This window comes from Australozyma saopauloensis, chromosome 4 (assembly GCF_035610405.1).
Source record: "Australozyma saopauloensis chromosome 4, complete sequence".
Taxonomy (NCBI): domain Eukaryota; kingdom Fungi; phylum Ascomycota; class Pichiomycetes; order Serinales; family Metschnikowiaceae; genus Australozyma; species Australozyma saopauloensis.
The window spans coordinates 932,941-955,069 of record NC_086134.1 but is presented as its reverse complement, the minus strand read 5'-3'; the positions used below and the strand labels follow the sequence as shown (position 1 = coordinate 955,069).

General features: G+C 46.0%; 5 protein-coding genes across 5 annotated transcripts; all 5 read right to left on the bottom strand.

The window, feature by feature from the left end:
- Positions 1-3,277: 3,277 nt before the first annotated feature.
- PUMCH_003459 (uncharacterized protein) lies at positions 3,278-9,442 on the bottom strand (the record flags this gene model as incomplete). Its single annotated transcript, XM_063022426.1, has 1 exon — positions 3,278-9,442. One exon carries the CDS (start codon positions 9,440-9,442, stop codon positions 3,278-3,280), a length of 6,165 nt encoding a protein of 2,054 aa, XP_062878496.1.
- Positions 9,443-9,775: 333 nt separating this feature from the next.
- Positions 9,776-11,677, bottom strand: PUMCH_003458 (uncharacterized protein; the record flags this gene model as incomplete). The annotated part of the gene is made up of 1 exon (XM_063022425.1): positions 9,776-11,677. The coding sequence occupies one exon, from the start codon at positions 11,675-11,677 to the stop codon at positions 9,776-9,778; it is 1,902 nt and encodes a 633-aa protein (XP_062878495.1).
- A 1,056-nt stretch (positions 11,678-12,733) lies between these two features.
- On the bottom strand, positions 12,734-13,696 carry PUMCH_003457 (uncharacterized protein; the record flags this gene model as incomplete). Its single annotated transcript, XM_063022424.1, has 1 exon — positions 12,734-13,696. The coding sequence occupies one exon, from the start codon at positions 13,694-13,696 to the stop codon at positions 12,734-12,736; it is 963 nt and encodes a 320-aa protein (XP_062878494.1).
- A 1,036-nt stretch (positions 13,697-14,732) lies between these two features.
- Positions 14,733-16,946, bottom strand: PUMCH_003456 (uncharacterized protein; the record flags this gene model as incomplete). The annotated part of the gene is made up of 1 exon (XM_063022423.1): positions 14,733-16,946. The coding sequence occupies one exon, from the start codon at positions 16,944-16,946 to the stop codon at positions 14,733-14,735; it is 2,214 nt and encodes a 737-aa protein (XP_062878493.1).
- A 683-nt stretch (positions 16,947-17,629) lies between these two features.
- On the bottom strand, positions 17,630-21,784 carry PUMCH_003455 (uncharacterized protein; the record flags this gene model as incomplete). Its single annotated transcript, XM_063022422.1, has 1 exon — positions 17,630-21,784. The coding sequence occupies one exon, from the start codon at positions 21,782-21,784 to the stop codon at positions 17,630-17,632; it is 4,155 nt and encodes a 1,384-aa protein (XP_062878492.1).
- Positions 21,785-22,129: the final 345 nt, after the last annotated feature.

Below are 22,129 nucleotides of genomic sequence, written 5' to 3'. Positions count from 1 at the left end.
TGGGACAGACCGTGAAGAAAGATTTCTATACATTTTCTCCAAAAATGAGATGAAGTCTAGCTGATCAAAGCTCCGGTTGACTTCGATTGGATTTGAATGGAAATACTCATCTCTTTTCGACCTTGTGTTTAGTTTAAAATTTGGAGGTATCGTGATACAAGGATACACGAGTCATATACGAGTAATATATGAAGGTTTTAAACAAAGTATTAGTGTCTCTATACTTGCAAGACACTCATTGAATGCATTGAGTTGCCTTTGATCGAAGAGTTTCAAACGTACATGCTGTAAGCTTCGATGAGAAAGAGAATTCCCACTATATGATTTGAGGTCAAGATAAGAACCGGATTAATTCCAATCTCTGTGTCCTCCGAATTGGAGAATTTTAAGCCCTTCGAGGTGTTCATTTTAGGAAATTGTCAGATTTCATTCGCCTTCAACTTTACCGAGGAGATTGTAGAAGCAAAAACATCGATTCTATCCCAGAGCTCTATTAGATCTTTTAAAATTTTCGAATCAATGAAATTGGCTTCCAAAAACAAGCAGAACAAACAGTATTTGGCTGCAAATTCCGAAAAAATATCTGAAACATCTAAGTGCAGGTCTCGAAAATTATCTTTTTCTGGAATGAGATTAGCATTCGGCTCAGAGAATATTAAATGAAAAGTTTTTTTCAGGTAGAGTAGTGCTTTGAAGTATAAATTGGGAGATTTTGTCACGAACGAGACGCGGCAAGCTTCATTCTTGAGAGACATTGGTCAGAATCAATGAAAACATATACTTAACATAGAACTCGGGCAGAAATTTACTTGTCTGAAGTATTTGCCTCAAAAAACACAAAGGTAATCCTTATGTAGAGTTTCGAAGCTAATGCGATACATGTTGCACTTCTTGATTAAATGATGGCCGTTTGCTTATGGTTAACCGAACAGCACTAAAAGAAACGCTTACAGATGTTCCCAGAACAGAGTTAAAGCAGCAAAATAATTGTTTAATTGTCTTACCTAGGGGCATATATCGAAGCTTTGTATTTATCGGGCCTGTATTTCCCTAAGATCGTGAAACAAAGCACTACCGAGCACTGGAGATAATCTATAGACAAACTTAGTTAATTTTTGTCTTACTAAGAAAGTATTCTATTTGCAGCCGAGCTTATATTTCACCACCACATGATGGTTTCCTTTCAGTACATCAATCCATCTTAGTTCATGAGTGCCCAAGGCGGTGAAATGAGGAGCTAAAAGACCGAATTCTAACATATGATTTGAATTTGTCAAGATTTTTAGTGTTTGATATGTTTTATCTTTCTCAAGCTCCGTGTTTGCCTAAAGATGTCATAGGGATGTACAACCCGTGCCTTTAGTTGCAGACGCTCTCCAGTCTCGACAAGGTATGAATACCAAACAAAAACAAAACATTTCTTTTAACATCACTTTTGCAACTTGGATAGTCAATTATTGATTACGCACCCAGCTCCACGAGAGGTGTCTTCCCCTTGGGTAAGAGTATTCTCACAAAGAGCCCAGCATGCTCTATACTATCAAACTCGCTTATGGCAGTATCCATATTCACTTGTTCTCTTACTCGGTACTTTACGGAACTTGTATCCCTACTCGGTAATATTAGGGGATTCATTTGAATTCACCAAAACACATACTGCCTCCTTAGTAGAGAAAAGTCCATACAAACTCAATAAGGGATTTCGAAAATAAAGTTTTTTAAAAGAAATAGTGAGAACCCAAACTTATCAGGATCGAAAACAAGTCCTCCTCAAATTGTTGGTCTTGAGTCAAGTGACTCAGATGACTCAAGAACTTGACTCAAAGCCATCTCCCAATATCTACAACACCCAAAATCATAAATAACAAACAATATCACGCAGAATTCGTAAATTTCAAATAAACATTAATCCCAACCTCGACCGGTGAAGCCAACCTTATTTCCAAATCTCACTGATCCCATCTCCGGGACTTAGCCGCCGCGCATACCCGATTATAAAAGGAACCTTAAATCTCCCGTTCCGCCTCTCTAATTCTAATTTTTCAAAGTGAAAATTAGTCCCAGAAATTACCCCAGATAAGAAATTTACCTTCAAATTTCCTAAAACCCCCACCCTCGTTTCTGAAATCTGCTCCATAGATCACTAGCATACGCACTAATATCTATCTATTATCTACCACATCTACCTTCAAAACCCACTGAACAGAGCCTGAAATGTCGGCCAAAACCGCAGGCATTCCGGCCATCACCGGAGAAATCGACGAGAGCGTAGCCGTGCGCATCTTCCCCTCCTTCCTATCGCCGTACCGTTCTGCAATCATTGCTTACTTTACCCTGGCAGTTTCGACCACTATCGGGTATCCGTTTGATACGGTGAAGACGCGGATGCAGACGTATCAGAACTTCACCTCCGTGTTTGACTGTGTCAAAAAATCGTATCATTCGGGTGGTCTTTTGAGCTTCTACCGGGGTCTTTGGGCTCCCATGGTGTCCACTGCGTTTGTGCGGTCCGTAAATGTGTCTGTGTTCACCAATATCAAACCAATGTGTCACAAATTGATGGTCGGCGCAGACTCCAGTCTTTCTGCTACGCATCCGTTTCTCGCCAACATCCCGGTCTGTTTTGCAGCCGGCGCGGCCGCAGGCTTGACTACCTCACTCATTGCATGTCCCTTTGAATTTTCTAAGCTTTTTTCTCAGATCGAGCATATTGCCCGTAAAGATGCGGCCAAGTCGAATCCATCGCTCGCTCAAACCCGCTACACGACGCTCCAGACCGTCAATGTCATCACCAAGAACCTTGGCTACAAGGGTCTATACTCGGGCTACAAGTACCATTCGCTTCGAGATGGTATTGGTTCCGGTGTGTATTACGCAGTGTACGAATCCTTCAAGTGGGCCTGTAACGGACTCATCAACGGCGACCCTGCCCAATCATCGCCAGTGTCTATTTTGGCAGCTGGTGGTATTTCCGGTGCCACATGTTGGGCAGTTATATTCCCGTTTGATACGACGAAGGCTCTTATCCAGAAGGATATCGTGTCAAACATTTTGCGCCATGAGAATGGCCAGTCACAACTCCCACTTAAGAAACGGAAGCTTGAGATCACCCGTAGAATGTATAGAGGCTTGGGTATCTCAATGTACCGTTCCGTGTTTGTCAACATGGTTTTCTTTAGTTGCTACGAGTTTTCCATGAAACACTTCATTTAGACCATTCGTTGTATTTATTAATTTATAGAGTATACATCATAGACAAAACCAGAACTGCGACAAGTTATCTATGTCTACGACGGCCTCTTAATTCTTGGTCATCCTTGAAATCCTTTTCTTTCTTTGTGTCTTGATCCCACAGGTCAAGTTTTTTCTTAATGCTTCTTGTGATTCGTTTTTTCTTGATGGGTTCTTCCTCAATTTCAGACGAGAGCTCTTGAATGGTCTGCTTTATCGGCGACTTGGATCTGGTTCTCAAAGCAGGATGATCTTCCAGGTCCATAAGCCATTTACTACCGCTCGCAGTTCGTGAGCCTGGTTGGGTGGACTCTTCTATAGGTGATGAAGTGGGCTTTAACTTGCCATAGCTCTTTTTTGATGGTAAGGGTCTCGAGGACTCTTTCTTTCTAGGAGAGCTTGACAATTTTGAGCCTCGAGTCTTCGATGAGCCCGGCGAAACGTGTTCTTGCTTGATGTCAAGCTTTAGCATCTCAGAGTAATTTGGATGATGCGCTGATCTTTTTACTCGCAGAGCAATGGACTCGGCATCATCAAGGACCACTTTTGGAGAAGGCGTTGCTGGAGAACGAGCCCTCTTTCTCGTTTTCGGGACTTCGGGTGTTTGCGGGATTGGTTCTTTGAATTCAGCATCGACTTCGTTTCGAGCCACAGCTTGATCACTTTCTGCACTCAATTTGCGCTGGCTCCGAGTCATACGGGCTGGAGTTGACTGCACAGCAGCAGCATCCGAGTGTTCTGGCTTCTTTGCATCATCGTCGCTTTCAACTGCTTCTTCAAAATTAATATCATCTCTTTCAGAGGAGAATTGAGGCGATGGCTCAAGAACTGGTTCCAATTGAGAACTAGAACGTAATTTACGAACAACTTCTGGTTTTGATTGTTCGTTTGGCAACGATTCTTCTGGAACATTTGAGTCAAGAGTCTCCTCCAAAATTTTCAGGGGATCCGAAAGATCCTGTTTTTCTATGGTTTCATCGTCTGCTTGCTTTTCCACATTGGATTCTAATTGTTCCGCATCCAGAAGCTCAGTTTCTTGCGATTGCTCGTCATCTTGACCGCTTTCAATTTCATTCGATTCAACTATGTTCATCAGTTCATCTGACTCCTCTTGCAACCGATCTGCTTTGCTTAAGTCCTCTTGCAGTGGCTGAGTAATTATGAGATCAGGAATTACCTGATTATCCGTCGAATTGAGGTTATCCTCTGTATCGGAGTTGCTCCACTCTTCATTATTCTGAGACGAAGTGAACACTTGACCAATTTTATTTTTAACAAAAGCGAAGGCCCCAGTAGCGGAGCGCAAAAGACTTCTAGATTTCAATGCTTTATCGTTGGTCGTTTCGGAAGCCTCATTATCATAATCAATCCTTTCACCATCAGAAACCGATGCGGGGAGTTCAGATACAACGGAGGCAACATCCGATAGAGGGTCGGTGCCTTCTTCATTATCAGACTCTGGTTGAGATTCAGGGGCAACAGTATCGACATGGTGTGTAAATTGATCAAGATTGTCATTCTCACCAGACTCAACGGTTTCGTTTTGTATGTGAGGAGTGTCATCAGGGAAATTCTCGAGATTATCAGCCTCACGAGATTCATCTCCAACACTCGAAAGATCACCCTCGAAAGTTTGATCTTCAGTTTCGAGTTTAGGAGGTATGTCCTCTTCAATAATCAGTGGGACAGTATTCTCTTGCACATCTTCGGTATCGTTCGTGAGTGATGCCGACAGTTGTACATCAGGAGCTTCGAGTGCGCTAGGATCATCAGCTTCGGGTTCAAGTTCTTCATCTTCATCTTCTACTTCTTCTTCTTCTTCTTTTACTTCCTCTTTTTCTTTCAATTCTTCTTCTTCTTCTTGATGAGAAGAATTGAGAGCCGCAAGTCTCAAAAGATCTTGGGAGGTTGGAAGTGGCCGAGCGGGTACTACCACCGGTTCAATGGCCATATCATCGGAGTTTGGTTCGTCTTCGCGTTTCTCTAACTCTGCTCCTTCATCATGTTTATCTTCAGTATCAGCGCTGACTATATCCATGGACTCCCTTTCACTTTCGGTATCATTTTCAGACTCGTCAATTGCAATAGCCTCTGAAACCATGTCTGCTGCAAGTTCCATTGCAATTTCCAAAGTTTCAGATACATTGGTGGGTTCTTGATTCATCCCTGGTTCATCAAAAGGTATTGTTGTTTCAGGCTGTTCGGCATTTTGATTTTCAGTGCTGCTTTCAACATCATCACTCAAATGATTATCGATGGCAGCCTCCAAAACAGGTTCAGCGAGGTGATCTTCGGAAAGATCTTCCAGGGAATTCTGAGCATCAAAGCGAGAGTCTATAGGATCATCTTTTACTGTTGCCGCATCTCTTTCATCGATTTTAGGAGCAGAAACTGGAGAATCAGAGTAAGTATTCTCTGACTTTGTAATGTAGCTTTCAGCTCCTGGTTGTTCAGCTCCTGGTTGTTCCATCCCTTTTTGTTCAGCCTCTGGCTGTTCTTCTTCTGGTTGTTCAACTTCTAATTGTTCAACTTCTAATTGTTCAACTTCTGGTTGTTCAACTTCAAGAGACACTTCACATTGCGCAAGTTCCTGATTATCGGGCAGATGAGATACTGCAGCTTGGCTTGTGAATTCGATTGAGTTCACGGCTTGCTCGTCAATTTTGTCAGTCTGATGGATTTCCTTCGCATCATCGATTGAAGTAAGACTATCACCAACTTCAGAGATGACATTTGAGACTAGGACATCAGCCTCAAATTCAGGGATACTGTCACCAGTTTGCGTCTTGTTATCCAATTCATGCTCACTTTCGACATCAATTTCCATTTGTGATTCAGTTTCAGGGGCAGCTGAATCCTCGGATTCAGATTTAGCCAACATATCATGGTCGAGTTCCAGCTCAGCATCAGTGTGATCACTGTCTGAGAAATTATCATCCCCTAATCCAGTTCCCAAGCCCAATGCTGCCTCAATCTTATTCATGTCTTCATCACCAATGCTATCCAAAATGTTTTGTGCAATGGCGTCTGTGAGTTCATCAGAAATTACGTTTTCGATTTCTGTATCTTTGTCAATCTCAGGAGCATCACTCAAACAAGATGAAGAGGAAGGTATTTGTCCTTCTCTCGACAGAGAAGATTCAGGACGATTAAAATGAGAGAACTTTGCCGCCCACTTGAAGGGATTCAAGACCAGCTTGAGTTTCTTGAGCGGCTTAAACCCTCCCTGTGCATCATCTTCACGTGCGCGTTTCTTTTGATCGTTTGCATCTAGATCTTCTGTTTCCTCAATTTCAGTAGCTTCGAGCACTATTCCTGATAAGGGGTATTCCGGAGCAGGTGTACTTTGTCTAGTAATCACCTCCTCTACCGAGCTAGGATTGAAAATCTCCAAACCTTCCTCTTCTGTTTCAACTAGAAACGCGAGCTCAATATCGTTTGGCTCCGAAATAGTGGTTGGTTGAACTAGATCTGATGGATCAATAGGCTCATCAGTAGCTTCTTCAATTTCAACGGAATCATCCGACTGAGAAGCAAAAACTTTGACTTCTTCGTCCACAATCTCAATAGAAGAGGGAACAACGGGTGTATACAGCTCAATCTCAGTAAACTCATCATAAATTATGAGCTTGGAGACTGTCGTCAGAAGTGGTTCTTGAAAGACTACGTTGCCTTCTTGCTGCGGTGGCTCCATTGGTTCTTTTTGCTCAGATTCGAGTTCATGCTCATTGTCAGAAGTTTGAGATGAGAGGATTGAAGCCGAATTCTCAGCGGCATCAGGAATTTCAACATCGTTTTCGCCTGCTGTTTCGGGCTCATCGATATCCACGGGTTCCACTTGAGGGACGACTTCGATTACAGGGTCCACTTGAGAAAACGAAGATTCGGCAAGAGCTTGTGGTTGAGTGTCTAGAGGTAGCTTATCGCCATCGGCTTCAGCACCAGAGCCTGTCGCCGATTCAGAATCAGAGACATCTTCGTCTAAGATGGGTTCTAAAACTGGCGGCAGGATTGACTTAATTGGTACATGTGCGAACAGGTGAGGATCATCGGTTAGCTGCGAGGAACCTTCATTTGTCTTTTCAGATTGTGAACTCGCCTCCCTTTTCTCGAATGGCATATCCGGTTCCGATGCTTCAACGCCAACAAGTGTTGAGTTTGAGTCGATGCGCGACAACACGTTGTCGTCATTTTCATCGTCAACTAGAATTGAGTTTTCTTGTTTTTGAGGCGGACTTGATTTAAACAAGGATTCATTTGTGGGCCCTGACAGTGTCCACAAGTCTCGGGAGAATCGGCCATAGTTTGCATCTGCTTTAGATTTGGCAAAGGGATGTAAGTTGCTGGAAAACCAAAGCTTAAGACCTTCAGAGTCTTTGGCGTCGTGAAACTCATAGTCGGATGAGAGATACAGTGAATCGTCGCTCATATCAGACAGAAGGTCCGAGCCTAGTTCGTTTTGTAAGTCTTGAAGAGTTGCCAATTTGATGTGATACTTCTTTTCAGTCTGTCTCAACTTCTTGTAAGTTTTCTTAGGATCTTCTTTATCTAAGCTTCGGAAGACAGGTGGCATTGATCTCAATGGGGCTTCTGGGGACTTGCTGATGCTAGCTTCTTTTGGAAGAGGCTCTTCAATTACTTCTGCGGAGTGATTAATTTCATTCTCTGAGTCCAGTTCATTAGCATCCATGGCTTCAACTTCAGAATCATCGCTGATGATAATCTCTACGTCAGAATTGACCGCTTTATTTTCAACAGTTGGCTCTTCGGCGGCTGAGCTAGAAACATCTTGGTTCTTGAGAGCTTCTTGTGCCAAGTTTGCTAGGAAATCAGAGTCGTCTCCACCTAGAGCGGAAACAAAAGTGTCATCAATGAAATGCTCAGAAGTGTTGCTCTGAGGGTAATGGTGCTCGTCATTTTGGTTCATTGCTTCATTCTCACTACTTTGTCCTCTTTCAGAATTATTTTCAATCTCTTCCTCTTGTTCAGTCATCACGGCAGGTGATCTTGTATTTTCTCCAGCTGCATCATCCTCGACGTGAGGAGAGTTTGCAGACGGACTCTTCTCATACATGGAATGAATCAATTCACTTTCAATGGCAGCCGCATCAAGATGACTGTAATCTGTGTAGTCACCGTGATCACCAGTGTCTTTGAGGGCTTCGTCTAGTAGCCATTTGCTTCTTTCAAGTTCCAGATCAAAATCGTGTTGTTGCTCTATGTTACTTTGCGACGCGTCATCTTCTTCTAGCTCTTCTTCCTCTTGTTTGTCTGCATCCTCCTCCTCGTCTTCTGGCTCTTCGCTACCAGAATCAATATCAATATGTTCAGCTTCAACTGGGCTGGACAGCTCTTCTGATGCTTCATCGCTGACCTGCTCGTCGTCGTTTTCTTCCAGGTCCATGTTAAATTGATCCACAGCTCTTCCATGTGTAGCTAGAGTGTCAGAGAGAATGGGACGTCCGCGGTTCAAGTACAGTTTCACGGGCGCGGGATCAGAAGTCATGTTGGAGTTAAGTTCGTCGGCCAAGGGGGTGTCTTCTTCATCTTCTTCTACTTCATCTTCCTCTACTTGTTCATCTTCCTCATCTTCCTCTTCGTCTTCTTCAATTTCAACTTCCGAATGGTCTAGATATGATTCCAACTGCTCATCGTCCATCTGTTCCAAATCCTCACCAGCATCAAATTCTTCCTCCAAGTAGTCAGCAAAGTCATCTTCGGCACCAACTTCGCCCTCTGAACTCAATTTTTCACCTTCTTCTTCTGACCCAGAGAGTATCTCAACTATATCATCATCAGACTCCTCAACCGCCACCGTAGCAGCACCCAGGTCACCCTGACGTGACAGAATTTGCTCGGAATACCTTGAATCTCTCAAAGTCTGTGCCTGTGCCGTGCTTGGTTGTTGTTGTTGTAATAAGCTTCCCAAAGAGTCAAAATTCTCCAGAAAGATCGCAGTCTCGTACTTCAAACGGAGTTCATCTTGTCTTGCGGCCTCCTTGAGCTGACTCTGCTCCTTTTCCTGTTGTTTGAGGGTCGAATTCACTCGTAGCTTAAGATTATCGATCCAGTCTATAAGATGGTCGTTTTCGGGGTCCAGAAACGAGTTTTGGAGCAGATTTTTTGATATGTCATATAGTGGAGCCTTCTTCTGTGGATTCGCTTTTTCCAGCTTCGCCAATGGCGGCGGATGAGGGAATTGGCGGGCCATTGTTGCTGTAGTTGAAATCTGGAGTAAAGTTAAATCTGAATGTGTGTGTCACGTGATCATGTAACAATACAGAAAGCAGCGAAATTCCTCTGGAAGTACGCAAAATAAAAATTCTACTACAAGATTTGCTTGCGGGTATTTGTGTCCTTTTTATACTTGTATTTTGGCCGTTGTTGTTTTGCTCAGACAGTGTTTTCAGTATCCTATTGTACAATATACATTATTTAATCTGTATGCTGGCAAGACCAGCTATGCTTTTGAAAATTGCCGAGCTTTGCAATATTTCGTGTTTTGATTTTCGAGCTCTGCGAAATCTTGTGTTTTGAATTTCAATCAGAGCTCCCCGTAGAGCACATAGAGCCACTTGACTCTGTTCATGCGTCCTATGTTGCTGACCTCTCTTGTTTGAAGCTCCATAAGGGTCTTCAACTCAGACTCCAATAGTAGCTCCTCCTCGTGGCCCTTCACGTCGTCTCGCTCACACTTCTCGAGCAAGATTTTGTGGTCCAGCTTGAACAGATCGATATTACTCAACACCTGGCCGATGTTGAACATTAGAAGCTCTTTCATGTACTGGTAACTGGCAGCCTCCTCGTGTCTGAACAAGTACACGGACTTTGTAGCTGCTCTATCGGCGGATCTTGGGATTTCCTGGAGCTGGATGAAGTTGCCAGCGATAAGATCAAAGAGAAGACTCTTCACATCCCCATCCTTTTGCAAGACCAACTTGGCAATTGTGCGGTCATCTGCCAATTTCTGATCTTTGACACAGCGGAATACTCTGTGTGCCTCGACGCCCATCGTAGTCTTCACAATAGCGTCGTAGTTATAAGCCTTCACAGCTTTCGAGAGTTGTAGGAAAGGGATGGTGTACTGACCGTCTCTGAGTTTGTGGAGGAACGGAACAGCATCGTTGGCTAGAAGTTGTAGATGTTCCTCAACCAATGCTGCATCCACCTGCTTGGGTGGAGTGGGTGCCAGGAAGATATCCTCATGGCCATAGCCATTTTCCAGTGGGAATGCAGATCCGTTTTCAAGCTTGATCTTCTTAGATGGGGTGCCGCTGTCGCCGCCCACCCTGCCGGGCTTCGTGAAAATTCTAGACGTAATGGAGTTGGAGAGGTCCAAGTGATCTGGAAGACGTCTCACAACCTCGTGCACGGTGAATACGGTCAGCTTGTTTTCGACGAGCGTGCTCTCCAACGCCTCCAAAAACGCTCTGGTCTCGTCCTGTGTTGCCACGAGTCCCGAAACCTGGAGAAACTTGTGTCTCAAGTCTGCAGACTTCTGCTCCACGAGCGAGCAGCACACCTTGTAAATTTGAGCAGTCAAGATGCCCACACGCGAGCGCGCAAGCTCGACGTACGAGCGGCTGCGCAAGGCCTTCTCGTAGCGGCCCAAATTGAAGGCTAGCGTGATGTTGGGCTGTAGCTTCTTCACGCCGTCATCCATTGTAAAAACATCCGCGTTGGAGTTTCCCAGCGCATAGAGCTCGCTCAACCGCACCTTCGCCCGCAGCTTCACCTCTGCAATTCTCTTGACCTCACTCACGGCAGCGGACCGCGGCGTGTTGGCCAAGGTCTCCAGGAACAAGCGGTTCCACACGTCCTCGATGGGCTGGAAATCGACGGGCTGGAGCCTCCGGAGCCAGCCGTCTGCATAAAGCCGCACAAGGAGCTCCATTCGACGGAACTGCGTGTTTTCATCGGCAAAGAGCCCCATGTAGTTACGCACCGTCACATTGCCATTCTCGATCACATTCTGCACAATTTCCGCCTCCTCGTCGCCATACACATCCCTGATGTGCACAATGACATCTCCGCCATGCAAAAGCACTTTGAGTCCTGTTGGATTGAGGGTATAGTAGACCGTCGACAGACCCTTTTCTGTCCAATAAGAGACGCAGTTGAGCTGGATCAACGACACAAGTGCCGTCTGCACGCTGCGCGACGAAAGCTTGCACTTGCGGGCGATTTCTCGTGCGGGAAGACGTCCAAAACTGATCAATCCGGAGATCACCACCGAGGCAATCTCGCCTATGTGCTGTGCTGCCAACCGCGTGTACACATACGACTCCGGCGATTGGGTCTTGGCCACGTCGACAAGAAGTTCGACCATTTGGGGGCAGATGTGGGGCAGGAGCTGAGTTTTTGGAGAAACACAAGGGGAGAAATACAATCTGAAATATTGTAGTGGTGGGTCACGTGCCGCAATGAGCATCGGATCGGACCCCATCTACGATACAACAGGTATTGTGAGAAATATTGTTTTGGGATGATTTTAAGAAAAAGGAGAGACGGTTTTGAAAATTTTGTTTTGTCTTTTTGGTGGAAAGGTGTGTGTGGACGTGGTCGGTGGTAGTGATCTAGAGAATAATAGGGAGAAATCTGAGGTGCGTGAAGATAATTGGAATTAAAATGAAATAGTGAAATAGAGGAAGATTCAAATTTTTATTTTCTGACTGTTTCATCTCTCTTTGTTATGCTTCTGCTTATCAACGGCCCTTGTGGAACTTCATATGTGAGAGGTCAGGGTTCATTTGAGTGCCTGAAGATGAAGTTTACTATAGTTTTTCCTCAAATTTCCAGCGAATCGAAATTGAGAAAAGCATTTCTATCTAGGAATTCGGTCCTTGGTCACTCTATTTATTGCTGGCTCTTTTGAGTGGTCCCTCTTCTCAGTTACGCGTGTAGTTTTTGCTAGTATCTACCATTTTGTTTCTTGTTTTCCCAAAAGAAATTCTTAAAGCCTTTCTTTTGGATATCCGGTCTGTGAGCTCATGTTGTTCACCTCTTTCTGGTCTTTATTCACCTCACTGCACTTGTTCTGAATATATACTTGATTCAAAATTCTGCACAAGTTATACTTCTTTGTTGCTTCTATTTTTGTTGCTTGAGTTCGTAAAACTATGTAGTCGTCAAGTAGATGCCCTTTCATCTCGTGAATGAATGAAGCAGTCACCATGAGACCTGCAATCATAGCGCCACCAAAATAAGAAGTGCAAATTGCTCCTTTTTTTATACTGAACCATAGACATGTTTTTCTTCAATACATGCATTCTATTACAAGCATGTTTCGTCCAAAACGAACACAACTAAGAAAGAATCCTGGTCGAAGTTCTATTTATCATTAAGCACCCACTGCAAATAATTTTTCTACAATCTGCTTTCAAAATCTATTCATTCTCTATATCTAATAATTTACGGAATGGAAGCCATGGAACAAAGTGCATTCTGCACCAAGAGCTCTATAATCGTTCCAGACCTCAATTCACTACAACCGCGCCGTGAGTCAGTCCTCCTCCTCGTCGAACTTGGCAAGACAGTCAAGGGCAGCCATACAACCGGTACCGGCAGAGGTGATGGCTTGTCTGTACTTCTTGTCCTGAACATCACCGGCAGCATAAACGAAAGGAACAGAGGTCTCGGCAGTGCCTGGGACGGTCTTGATGTAGCCGCTCTCGTCGGTGTCCAATTGAGAGGCAAACACCTGGGTGGCAGGGATATGGCCAATGGCATAGAAGAGACCGTTGACGGGAAGAGAAGAGGTCTCCTTGGTGTCGTTGTGAATCAAGTCCAAGCTTTGCAACACCTTGCCGTCACCCTTGGCGGCGGTAGGAGAGGTCTTCCACAAGATCTCGATCTTCTCGTGGTTCATGGCTCTCTTCTGCATGATAGGAGAAGCACGCAACACGTCTCTTCTGACGAGCATGTACACCTTCGAGGCGTACTTGGTCAAGAACAAGGCCTCCTCACAGGCAGAGTCTCCACCTCCCACAACAGCCAAAGGCTTGTTACGGAAAATGGGCACTGCACCATCACAGACAGCACAGGCAGAGATACCCTGTTGCCAGTACTCCTCCTCGCCCGGAAGGTTCATTCTCTTGGCGGAAGCACCGGTGGCAATGATCACGGCGTCGGTGGTGATGGGCTCGCTGTCCTCGTTCCATTCGGTCCACAACTTGAATGGTCTCTGCGACAAGTCACACTTGCTGATGGTCTCGGTGATGATCTCCGTGCCGAATCTCTCGCTCTGCTTGCGCATGTTGTCCATGAGCTCTGTGCCGGTGAGTCCATCGGGGAAACCAGGGAAGTTCTCGATCTCGGTGGTGGTGGTCAACTGCCCGCCGGCGGCAATGCCGTTGGCCAAGAAACCCTCGTACATCACGGGCTTGGCCTCGGCACGAGCGAGGTAGATGGCGGCGGTGTGGGCGGCGGGGCCGGAACCAATAATGGTGACTTTGTGGTGGACCATTCTTGAAAAAAACCGGGGTGGGAAATGGACGGGTTTAAATATCTTTGCGGGTGCGGGGAAGAAGAAACGTTACGAGCCCTTGCTTTGAATTGGCAGCCTGGCTTTTCTTTTGTGTGTGTGTGGCTGCGGTGATGGGAATTTCACTACAGAATGAGTTGTTGGTGGTAGAGGGTAGGTGTGTGTCCGAGGTGCGGATACGAGGGCCTTTATAGTGGGAGGAAATGGGTGCAAAATCTGGATGCGAGGCTTATTAATTTGGGGAGCGGTGAGTGTGGGAGCGGTGATTACAAATGGGGCTGGGATTTTTGCTAATGATTCGGGCGAATTTTCGTGGCATTGTTTTTGTGGACTTTGTGGATTTGGTTTTTTTTTTTGTTTATGGGTTGTTTTGGTAGAAGGTTGGCTTGCGCTGTGGTGGGAATGTAGATACCAGCAAGGACCGTTGAAGATCGTTGCTTTCCTCTTTTTTTTTGTTTTGTTTTGTATTTTCGTTATTGATTCTTATCTTCTAATTTTCTATTTTATAGTTCTTTGTTCATTCGCATTGCTTATCTCTTGACCCAGACCGTTCTAGTATCTGTTCTTGTGATTATTGCTGGCCCTGTGATAACACTGAGTCGAAGTGAAACAATTTGCCAGCTCACAGAAGTAGAATAGTAAATTTGGTAGGACCGATCTATTAGCTAGAATAAGAAAGCTTATTTTTCGGTCGATAATCTTCCACAACGAAGAATAGGTTTAGAATTGAATAATACCTACTAAGCAAATACACTTGTGCAAATAAAATGTATTGTATATTTTAGAGGTCCCTGCAACGATAGGCCTTCTCTCTTATAAAACAAATATGCTCTCCAAAACAATTCATAATTCAGCAACATATTCTCTATAACATTTATTACTTTCGTCTCAACTTTTGAACGCCCTAAATGCCCGCATTTCTGGCCTGACTCTTGTCTGTGACAAGAATCTCTGGGTGTCGTCATTATGTGTGTTTTTTTTTTTCATAATATACCGCCAGGTCCCTTCGCCCCCTCGCTCATCTGGTGTCGGTCATCTCAAACAATAGATCGTCGTTATCGTAGTCAATATCATTACCGTCACAACTCTTATTTCGCCGATTCCGAGAATAGAACTCGGTGCTTTCATCATCGTCCTCAAAGACATCATGATAATGGATGCCTTGTCCGGGACGCGTGGTAACTGGGCCACTAATAACATCCTTTTTATCTGAACTAGCCGACCGGCTCCTGTGAGATACAGATCCTGGCATCTTGCTGCTGTAACTGCCGCTGCTGCCACCACTGCCACATCCAGCCTCGTGATCTGCGCCTGTCAATCGAGAGGAGATTGAAGGCAAATTAGTGTTGTCATGAGATGAGGGTGAGATCGTCGGCGGTGGAGGACTGCTGAGGTTTCCAGAGTTTGCCAATTTACTTCCAGTCAAACGACTGTCGATGCTTTGATTATCTCGACTAGAGTAGTGTTTCTGAAGAACTAGACTGGCATTCACACTATCTCCAAGCTGTTGATATTGGCTCTTGAGCATGTGGAATCGATTTAACGCGTCTGCGTGCGAACTCTGATCGTTACTGTGCGGACTTGATCGAGATCCGCTGTTGTTTGAGCTGGTGCTCAATCTCAACTCAGACTTCCCGTCAATCATTCTAACAAATGAGCTTATGTCATCGTCAATATATATACCACTTGAAGGGGCAACAGAAGATCCCAGATCCAAGCTTGTGCCCATGTACGAAGTGTTTGAATCATTGTGGTGGCCGGCCCCTGCCAGCTTGCCAGAGGTACTGCTGAAGCGGCGGCTTTGACGCGATCCAAAGGAAGACAGAAACTTTGGCGTGCCGACAATTTCGCCGGGCCCTTCCTCATGTGCTAAGTGAGACCCATGCGACGATGCAATAGAGCGCGCGAGCGAAGCAGTGTGATTTTGTGATCCTGATACATTCATGTTGGTAGCAGCAGCCGACGAAGAGGTCCCGCCTCTTGGGTTACGCAAAAGTGCAATCAACGAAGCATTGGATCCAGATCTGTTGCTTGTGATAGACACTCGGCGCTCCACCATGCTACTATGTGGGTTTGATGGCGCAGGGGAGTGGCTGCCTTGATGTGGAGGCGACGAGCTACCAATTGATCCAACCCGGAACGGCTGAAAGCTGTTTCTGCCTTGCCCCACGCTTTTTGGGATGTTTGCTGGACGAGGTGGAGACATTTGCAATCGTTCCAGGTGATCCGAGGTGCATGGCAGCACCAGGAATCTCTCTCGAAACTGCTCAAAGGAGCCCCGGAAGGGTGTTTTACTGTCTTGGCGTTGGGCCGACGGAATCACCACTCGGCTTCCTAGCGTTGAAGAGACCGACTGTGTCTTCGCCAAGGCAGTTTCATCCAAACTGAGGCGATGGAGCGCATTCTCAGCTAGCTCCTTATCTGATGTAGCAAATTGGCTTGAGAGACGCTCCTCCTGATCCTGAGCTCTGAAGAGGTAATGATTACGATACACTACGGAGACGCTCAAGGTGCCTAACGAGGTGACGATCGGCGCAAAGTCGCGCTGCGTGAGATGGGACTCGCCCAAAAGATGCTGTGGAATAATGGACTTGGAGAGCCCAATGCGGTTTTTGGACGTGACAGGCTGGCTTCCGTCCAAAAAGTGGTTGACTAGCGCCAAGTTCTTGCTTGAAGGCTTGCACACCAATTTGCGGAGCTTGAAAGACGGCAAAAGTCGCACCAAAGAGTAAATGGTACGCAACAAAATGATTGCCTGTTTGTACATGAGCGGAAGCTCGTCTGTGTTTGCTGCATTCTGGGCAGCTGGCTGGGAATGGCAGTCGAACTTGATGAGCCACCGTTCCACCACAATTTCGCGGAGCTCGCCCTCCAGCACCGGCCACACGCTTTTCGAGTCGTCCTCCAACACTACATGCTCATGCGCGCTCAACTGGCTAAGATCTAGACACGTTTCAATGATCATTGGCGGGAACAGCGTGAGGTCCAGATGCGCCTTCCAGGCCCTAAGCTCGTGACGCACGCCCTCGTCGTCCAAGCTGGCCATGTACAAATTGAACCACTTGTTGATTTTGGACGCAGAGTCGCCATGGGGCGTCTTGGGCTCCGCTAGCGAGCGGGACTGAACTATCACTTGCAGCACCTTGGTGAAGAAGTTCTGCACCACCTGGAGCGTCTTCAGTTTCTGCTTGTTGGCCATGCCCTCGGCGGCTGGCGCGGCGGTTTTGGCCATGGTGCGCTTCTGCTACGAATACGAGCGCCTACTGGGCTCGTTGTCTACAGTAAAAGAAAGAGAGGAAATGGGGCAGAAACACCTCCATATATAGTTTTTTGGGTGATTTATCGGTACGCGCACACCCCGCTCAAATATCTGTTTCTTATCGTGACCCTATGTGTGAAATGTGGGGATCTGTATGTGAGAGACGGTTAGGAGTGGGAACCAGACGAGAGATTGGGTCAGAAAGGGAGGGAATTGAGGAATTGAGTACGATGCGGCACGGGTGTGGATGCACGGGTGTGTGTGTTGCTGCCTTTGTGTATTGGCAACGGCCGTAGCGTCCTTTTGTGTGTGGTGTCGTTTGAAAGGCGTAGTAGTAGTGGTAGATATAGGTGTGATAGATAGGTGTATAATGTGTATTGAGACGAGATATAAATGTGATTTGAAAAGCGGTTTTTTTTTTCTAGGATCTTTTTTGGATCTACAAATCTTTTGGAAATTTTATAGTTGATTTTTTTCTGGATGTTTGCGGGCTTGTTCGTTTGGCTTTTGTAGTCAGCCAAACGAAATGAATCTATGGGAGTTTACAGAAATATTCTCTGCTAGCTTATGTTGTTTTCTTCTTTGAATAAGATGGCCTTTGCTATTTTGTGTATTGAAATGCATTGATTTATGTAGCATTATTACGATCCCTTGATCTAGTTCACGTCAGCTAAGATATCCCGTGCGCTTTGGTTGCCGGCGTAAATCAAAAGCGACCGTTGAACCTCTCTTCGGGTCTTCTTCTCAATGTAGGCCGCGGACACTTCCGGTGCAGATGCTTTGGCCTCGCTCAAGAGAGACGACGAAAGCCCCATTTGCACATTGAGTTTCTCCCACACTTTGAAGTCGCCAGGGAACAAAAGCGCAAACCGTTGCCACACCTTCGAGTCCTTCTTGCCAATCACGCTGTTGAGCTCCTCCAACAATCTGGGCACAGCCTTTCTGGAATCGCCCATGAGATCTGTGAGCGACAATCCCTCTAGCTCCTCCTTAATGGCTTCGAAATATGTGTCCAAATTCTCTGCCAAGGAGATGGCTCCGAGCGCCATCACCACCAAAAGACTCGAGCCATTCTCTTCGATGAAAGAGAAGAGGTGGTCTACTGCTGCCTGCTTGGACTCGGGACTATCAATCGCGTACAAGACCTGTGCAATCAATGTCACTGCTCTATGAGACTGGCTGTGCTCCTCAAGAATCACTTGGAACTCTTCGAGTGCTTCGCTGTACTGTCCATTGAAGAAGAAAGCCAATCCGATAACAATTCTAGATGAAAGCAACGCCTTGGCAATTTCCTCGCTCGAAGTTTCATCCAGGAGCAAGTCGATTGTGAATTGGGCATAGCCAACAGCTTCGTCATACTTCCCGCAGCCCAACATAACTCTGGCAAGCTGTGTCTTAGCGACTGCAACTTCAATCATAGTCTGACTGCTTTCTGTCTTTTCATAACTTGTTTCAAGGGCAGAACAGAGTAGCTCACCAACCTCAATGCTTATCTCGAATGTGTGGCATCTTTCACTGAGCAAGAATGCCAACTTGAGCCCTGTCAAGTTTTCCGGCTGGAATTTGAGGAACCTGCGGATAGCAGCGTTGGCAATACTCACTTCCTGGGCGGCAGACACGTCGCGCGAGTCGCTGCTTTTCAGGATTCGATTGCTGACAACCACTATGGCGTAACAGAGCTGTGCGAGTGGGTCGGTTCCATTGGAAAGTACTTGCGCGTGAGTCGTGAGCCTGGTCGATGTTTCTGTGTCACCTAAAACATCAGCAGAAAGTGCCTTACCCAACCAGGGAACAGCTTGCTCTGGGGCAACTGAGGTAGCACGATCAAAGGCTTCCTGGGCAAGGACCGCATCTCCACATCTCAAGTACAAGGCAGCCAAGTTGGACCATGGCGTGACATCCTTCGAGTCTAAGACACTAGCTTTAATGAAACAATGCTGCAGGAGAGAAGGGTTCAAGGTCACATAGGCAATACCCAAAGTGAGCCAGTATTGACTGTTTTGAGGCTCAATCACTATTGCATCTTTCAAGGTAACAATGGCTTGGTCACGGAAATCGGTGTTCTTTTCCTGGCCAACATGGAAAGCATTGACGTAGGCAAGACCAAGATTGAAGAGCACCGAAGAGCGAATCAATCTGTTTTCCCGCTTCTGAACTTTGCTGAGTGCGGCCTTAGCCGTCAAAACTCCTAACACGGAGACACAGTCGATAAATTGCTCGTTTTCAAGATGTTTCCTGGCCAAAGCCAAATTCACAGTTGAATCATCGATACTCTCTGCATGTTCCAAAATAGAGAATATGGTCTCTAGTGGCGCGTCTGCAAGTTTCTGTTGAATTTTGCAAATGAGACTAATACAATCGCCCAACACTTTCCACAAATTGAAGGAATCTTTGCTCTTTATGACGGCCTTGGCAATAGTAGCAATTGCTCTCGTATTGTACTCAACCGCGCGTCCGGTAAATCCACCTTGTAGTAATTGGACGCTGTATAATGTGCTCTGTTCGTAGATTGCACTGACAATACATTCTGCATCCGGATTCAATCCCAAAGCCTTTTCGAGCAATTCGAGACCACTTGGGTAGTCTCCAATGATACACACACCTTGTCCTAACATGTAGTAGTTTACCCATGTACAGCCATCCAACTCAGTTGTATGTTGGAAAACCTTGATAGCTGCGTCGATACGCCCACAGTTGAAGTACGCTTCTCCAAGACCGGTCCAACACTCAATATCCATGGCCTGCATTCTCAAGGCGGTTTGAAACCACTCAATTGCTTTAGCATCGTCCTGTTTATTGAGTGCAGAGCAGCCTAAGACTCTGTAAGGCCATGATCGATCCGGGTCTGTATTCAACTGGCTGAAGAGAACCTTTCGACTCTTCTCTGATTCAACCACTCTCTCACATAGAATCTCAACGACATCCCAGTCTCTCTTGGCGCACAATTCTGTCACCAAGTATCTAGCAGCGGTTATTTCGGCCACGTCTAATTCAAACGCCTTGTAGAAACACTTTTGCGCACGCGCTACGTCTCCATAGTGATCGTGTAGTATCGTACCCAAAAGGGTGTATGATGGAGCGTGGAATTTACTGTTGCTAAGGGACGAGAGGACAAGGTCATACGCCAATTTCACGTTTGACTCCAGGTTGGAATCTTCACGCAAATAGGACGTAGCCATGCGCCAGGAGATACTGGCGCGCAAGTCAAAAGCGCGCAGACTCATTCCAGAAACGTTTGTCAAAGCCTTTTGAAGAGACTCTCTACCTTGGGTGTAGTTCTCCTGAAGGATGAGGCACCAGCCAAGATCATTGAGTGCCTGGCTGTTTCCCGGGAACTCTTTGACAACGCCGGAAAGAAGGCTTTCTGCCTTTGTGTACTCTCCCTTCTCCACCAAGATCAATCCTTTTCCGATGAGAGCCTGCTCATTCTGTGGATTACTTTGAAGGATTTTGTCGAAGATCTGGAGTGCCCTTCCGAAATTCTTGGGAGCTTCGTAGTATGTATACACGAGGGCTAATTGGCATGTAAGGTCCTCGCGGGCATTCGCGAGATCGAGGCCGTAGACATTCAACAGGCTTGCAACCTTTCTGATACCATCAGCGCAGACCTTGAGACTGACTGCGTACTCGCTATAGAAATTGTTGATGTGCACCACGATTCTGTGTGCCAAGCTGGAGTATGTGCATCCCTTGAAGCCCTGTGTGGCAAGCTCGAGGATTTCGGTTTGCGAGTAACGGGTGACCTCAGGAAGATCCAGGCTCAAACCCTCACAAGGTTCATCTAGCGGCTCATCTTCATCTACAGGGTCCGTGTTCTGGGTCGTTTTAAGCTCGGCGAAATAACTCGAGTCGATGGTACAAGCCTCTGACATCACGTACAGGTAGAGCACAAGTCCCAATGGATCACCCTTGAACTTGCGCAAAAAGCGCAAGACCAAGTCCGCATCCAAGTCTGCCAACAGTTTATCGTCGCGGAAATCGAAATGAAGCAGCCAGGGAAAGATATCTGTACAATCGAGAAGAACCAAGTCCGCAGCCATCTCCTTCACCTTCACCAACAACAGTTCCTTTTCGGGAGTAATGCGGAGCATCGAATGCTGGTAGCGCAAGAACTCGATCTCGTATTGCCTACGAACGTCGTCGTCATTACAGTAGCTAATAAAGAGTTCGTAGAGACGGGCCAAGTCGGACTTGCCCCGGTATGACCATTCCAACTGAGCGAGCTGTTGCCGCATCTGCTCCGTGAGCTGCTGCGGCAAACGAAGCTTCTCCTTCAGCACCGCGTTGAGCACCTGCAGATCTTCGGCCGCCTTGACGAGCGCAAGCAATTTCCGCACGTTTTCGTGTGTTGGACCCATTCTGCCTTCTAGCAACGCGCCGAGCGGTGTGCCGGGCAATATGGCCCGCAAAAAGATCTCGTTCACCTCCAGGTTGGACTTGAAGTTGTGCGCGTGCAAATAGCCGTAGATCTCCTTCGGAATCAGCTCCAACAGCTCTCCTTGTTCGTTCATCCGAACCGCCAACTGTTCCACGACCTGGAAGAACTTTTCATGCGAGTTTCCATTTTTCAACGCTTGCAAGTATCCGCGCCAGCCCAAAAGATTGTCTGGTTCGAGCTGGACGGCTTCCAGAAAGGCGTTTTCTGCGCTGGTGTGGTTGTGAAGAAGCTGGTACGCTCTGGCCTTGAAAAGATGGCCGAAATAATTGGCCGGGTCGGTTTTGAGCACTTGCTCTATACATTCGAGGGCCTCGGCGCCGTCTTTCTGGTCAATTGCCGCTTTTGCAGCCTTGAGTTGCTTTTTTAGCGACATGATGGTAGAGTGAAAATTACAGTACTGGAGAATATATAGTGAGAGTAGGGTAGTGGATAATGGGGGAGTTTCTGGGCGAAAAAAGTTTCGAGGAGGGAAATTTTAATGGAAACTTAATTGAGGGATGTTTTTTTAATTATTGTTTCTTCGATAACTTGTGGTGTAGGTGTGGTTTTCTGTCTCTTTTAGTGTGGCAATCTACAATGAAGATGAGGGCAAAACATGATAAACTTGATCAACGTAGTATGAATTATATCTCGGAGAAATTTTTATTCATTTCGTTTGATCTAATTTATGTTTCAAATCTCGCCGCGGTCTTCCTTATGGTCTGTGATGGGTATCAAA